This window comes from Notolabrus celidotus, chromosome 15 (genome assembly GCF_009762535.1).
Source record: "Notolabrus celidotus isolate fNotCel1 chromosome 15, fNotCel1.pri, whole genome shotgun sequence".
Classification (NCBI taxonomy): domain Eukaryota; kingdom Metazoa; phylum Chordata; class Actinopteri; order Labriformes; family Labridae; genus Notolabrus; species Notolabrus celidotus.
The window spans coordinates 31749932-31754487 of record NC_048286.1 but is presented as its reverse complement, the minus strand read 5'-3'; the positions used below and the strand labels follow the sequence as shown (position 1 = coordinate 31754487).

At 45.7% G+C, this 4556-nt stretch overlaps 1 protein-coding gene across 1 annotated transcript; it reads right to left on the bottom strand.

Annotated features, from left to right (window-relative positions):
- Positions 1-944: 944 nt before the first annotated feature.
- Positions 945-4243, bottom strand: fitm1 (fat storage-inducing transmembrane protein 1). Its single transcript, XM_034703598.1, has 2 exons — positions 3682-4243; positions 945-2171 (listed from the first exon to the last, which is right to left on the bottom strand). The coding sequence occupies exons 1-2, from the start codon at positions 3858-3860 to the stop codon at positions 1493-1495; spliced, it is 858 nt and encodes a 285-aa protein (XP_034559489.1). The 5' UTR covers positions 3861-4243; the 3' UTR covers positions 945-1492.
- Between the last annotated feature and the right edge of the window lie 313 nt (positions 4244-4556).

Below are 4556 nucleotides of genomic sequence, written 5' to 3'. Positions count from 1 at the left end.
AGGGATAATGAAAGGTTAGCAGGTAGTTATGGGAAATAGAATCCTGACAGGGTGAGACACGAACCTGATGCAGAGACACTGTAAAACTGGGACCTGTAGAGCTGACTGAGGAACATCCGGCTGTTCCAGAGTAAATCCATCTTGTTGATGAGTTTGCTTAACACTTTAATGTTTAGAGCTCCTGTGAGGAGTCGCTAGCTGCTTATGAAACACACGGATACTAACAGTGAGGCTTCCTTCTTCTTCTTCTTCTTCTGCTTCTTTTCAGCTTTGTATAGCACCAAATCACAACAAACATTACAAACATAGGAGGTCTAGACCACTCTATGTCAAATTATGAACAGGGACCCAACTTCAAGACAGGGTAAGACTCAGTCTGACCCCACCTTAATCCATCATGAGCATTGCACCTTGCAGTATTTAGCTAGTTACAGCGGCGAGGAAAAACTTCCCTTTAACAGGCAGAAACCTCCAGCAGGACCAGACTCATGTTAGACACACATCTGCTGAGACCGAGTTGGGTCTGGAAAGAAGGACAGAGGAGAATAAGAGACAGAGGGAGCGGTGATAGTGATTAGAAGAGTGGTAGAAGCTGTTGCCGCTGGAGTCCAGCACATCCGTATCAGTAGGAGGACGTCGACAGCAGCTCAGTGAAACCTACGAGACAAGGGAGCTCAGGGACTCCAGAAAGGTCTATGGTTAGTAACTTAAATGGGACAGGAAGAGTTAAAGTAAGAGACAGGCAGAGAGAGGAGAGAGAGGGAAAGACAGGATCCCAGTGTGTCAGTCTAAGCCTATAGCAGCATAACTAAGAGCTGATCCAAGCCTGATCCAGCTCCAACTATAAGCTTTATCAAAAAGGAAAGTTTGAAGCCGACTCTTAAAAGTAGAGAGGGTGTCTACCTCCCGGACCCTGACTGGTAGATGATTCCAAAGGAGAGGGGCCTGATAGCTGAAGGTTCTACCTCCCATACTACTTTTAGAGACTTTAGGTACGATGATCAGGCCTGCATGCCTAAAGAAGCAAACAAGTGCAAACGTCCACAACAAGAAGACAAATCCTGTGTTGTACTTGTACTTCCTGTTTCTGCCGTGAGGGGGAGGGGTCACACCGGATGATTGACAGCAAGCTGCAGAAACAACATTTCCTTTGGCAAATATTCACAATGAGGAATACATTCAACAGTTAAATGAAGGCAGGAGGAGATTTTTCATCAGGAAACATTTACAGGACAAATCTAGCAGAGAGATGAGGTGTTTCACTTTGTCCACAAGGGGGCCGGAATCCGCTGAACAGAAAGTTCCTCACAGGAGCTTTAAGTGTCATTTCATACGTTTCTTTCTTTCTGTCCTTACTGTTTTTGTTTGCTTCATCATGGTTTGTTGCAATCATTTGCAGCAGTATGTCTTGTCCTTTCAGAAGAGAAGACAATTTAAAGTTCCCCTCAAAACCCCCTCCAGCTGACGGTGTCATGTGAGTCGGTATTGTCCATTAGTTGCAGTGATCTTGGCTCAGTTGTGCGCCCTCTGCTTCACAGCCGTTTGCCTTGGTGTTTAGCAATCCCAATCCAGGTCTTCCAGGTGAGCACCAGCTGGGCCCGTTGCGGTACCAGCCCTGGTACAGTCCTCTCCAGCTCAGACACCCAAGAGCGCCCCCTAGCAGCTGAGTGGGGAACTGAGGGAAGTAAGCTAAGAGGCAGAGCAACAGAAAGATCCAGAGGCCGAGCAGGAGAACGCAAAACAGGAAGAGGATCCTGAGAGGGGCATCTGAGATCCCGCCCAGGCTCAGATAAGGACCAAAAACAGCTATTTCCTCTGCCAGCAGGAGGCAGCAGAGACAGAGGAGGAAGACGTCCTCCGAGACTTCGTAACCTCTCCACAGCATCCCTGCTCTGAGGCACCCTGCCTTACTCTCCCCTTCTCGCAGCACCAACAGAGGCTGCCCGTTGGTGACCTCTGGACCGTTGAGTAGAGGCTCATAGCAGCTCCCTGTGGCGTTCTCCAGGACGTCCAGGAGTTTACAGAAACCGAGCCACAGCCCACCGGCCATCCCGAGCCGAGAGAGGTGACGCATGGAGTGGGAGAGGGAGCGACGGATGGAGAAGGAGAGGAGGAAGACGAAGGAACCGACGAAGATGCAGGTCCAGCCCCAACCGGAGCGCAAGAACATCCTGAAAGGAGAGCGGAGATGTGGACATTTTAGAAGTCAAAGAGACAGAAGATCAGTGAAATCATATCTTATCTATAAACTGTATTAAAGGTTATAACAAGGACAAAACCTGTCCATCCTCTAATCCCTGCTCTGAGGTTCTTCTGGAGATGTTTTCTGAAGATTCAAAGGTTTTGATTTGTTGAAAGCGAGACTAGTTGTCTTCTAGTATCAAGAGTTTAACCCTCCTGTTACCTTCAAATTTACTAACATCTTTTATCCTTGGGGTCAATTTGACCCCAGCAATTTAAACCTCCAGAAACTGATTGTTCCCCAGGTTTATGTGTCAGGTACTTGATGTTTCTTTGTTGACTAAAAAGCCCTTTAACTAAAATATATGTCAAGCATAAACACAATTTAAAGCCTTCAGAGGGACTTTATTATTATCTTCCCTGCCTTGTTTCTATGTTATCAATACGTATGACACAGGACTCATCATTGAATGTCTTTAGAGACATGGTGGCTGGAAATATTATATCTCAATCTAAAGGTTGGCGGTTCCATCCCAGCTCCTGCAGTCACATGTGGAAGTGTCCTTGGTTATAGTGACTTCAATATCATCCAGAACAACCAAAACAAATGTGTGTAAAATGTTGATTTTTCTTATGTTATATACAAATTGACCCCAAGGAACACTGATGCATACATTTTTTTCACAGGAAATTGGAACATATCAACATTTTAATTTGACGTTTTCCCAGTTGTCCCCATTAAATTAGGAAAAGTCATGAAATATGAAGCCAAAAAAATGATGTTAGTCATTCATTTAGAGATGTTAAACATTGAATGGGGTCCAATTGACCCCAAGGGTAATAGGAGGGTTAAAGAAACCACCATAAGTGATGCATAAAAAGAGGATTAAGTTGGGTGAATTATTTAGTTGATTGTTCTGCTGGAAAACAACTTCCCTGCTTCCCTCCCATTACTTATACTTCCAGCTGCAGCAGGTCTCTGTTGAATCCACTGAACACCAGCTTCATATTAGTTTGTGGTCTCAATCAATCTTTATTTATAGAGCGCCAAATCACAACAAACATTCTCCTCAGACTCTTTCCAAACAGAGCAGGTCTAGACCGTACTCTATGTTCTATTATTAACAAAGACCCAACATCAAGACAGGATCAGATCCAGTTCCATCTTACAGACAGGACTCAGTCTGATCTCATCTTAATCCACCATGAGCAGAGCACTTTGCAGCATTTAGCAAGTAACAGTGGCAAGGACAAACTTCCTTTAACAGGCAGAAACCTCCAGCAGGACCAGACTCATGTTAGACACACATCTGCTGAGATGTAAACCACGACCCTGTTGCTGGTTTCATGTCAGGGAATCTTTACTGGGGGAGGAGTGAAACAAATTGAACCATCATGTTTTCCAGCTGCAGTCAACAGCGTCTCCTATAACCAGTAATACAGAAGTGCATCATGGGAAATTCAGTGCCATAATAATAGATCTTGTTTAAATAGACTCACCTATAGAGGAAGTGACTCCTTTTGGCAAAGATGCTGTGCTGTGAGACCCACAGGCTCAGTGCGGGACCGAACATCACCACTGCTGACAGCCACAGGTGGAAGTGCTGCCGGAACACAGTGTTACCCAGGAACCGGGCCGCCAGGTCCGTCAGGACCACGAGGATCGTGTTGAGGAACATCTGGACCCAGAACCGACTTCTAGCTGGAACTTAAATGATCTCAGTTTGAATGGACGGTTGCAGCGTGCAAAGTATTCCCCTCAGACTGAAGACTGAGGCATTCCCTGCTTCATGTGATAAGTCTGTAATCCTGTCCAGAATGCACTTCACACCGGGGCTGATGCTTTGGATTACCTGTTCCTTTTGTCAACAGTCCATGTGTTCATGCAGTCCAAGCATCCAGTTTCAGTCAGTCTGCTTAAACTGACCTATATATTTGAAGTTAGAGTAACTGAATCAGCGCGTTGGTTGAAGACCTGCATCCATGTGTGAAGCACAGAGTACTGAATGAATGGAGGCAGCTGGACCCTTGCATTCCACAGACTGCAAATACATGCAGGCGGTGAAATTCAACCCTGAAACATCAATCCAGATCCTCCTGAGTCAGAAGAGGCTAGCCTTGATGTGCAAAACTCACTTTCAAGAACGCAACCAAACCAGTAACTGTCGCCTTACTGGTTTTCTTGCAGCTGCTTGAAGGGGAGCTGAGTTTCAGTCCTCTCTGACCTTGTGTGGCAGGTTTTCCATGAGTCCCCTCCTTCCTGTTTTCTGTATATCATGCACCGTATGTCCTTGATTGCAAATGAATTCCCCTGAGAAACATCCAAGAGTCAATGAGCAGGATATCCCTCCTTCATGAGCCGTGTCTGTAGATAC

What these genes read in the sequence shown, in the direction of transcription:
- fitm1 (XM_034703598.1), bottom strand. Translation starts at nt 3,860, where the DNA reads ATGTTCCTCAACACGATCCTCGTGGTCCTGACGGACCTGGCGGCCCGG. An exon ending in AGGAGTCACTTCCTCTATAG is followed by an intron (nt 2,172 to 3,681) that starts GTGAGTCTATTT and finishes CTCTCCTTTCAG; the next exon opens with GATGTTCTTGCGCTCCGGTT.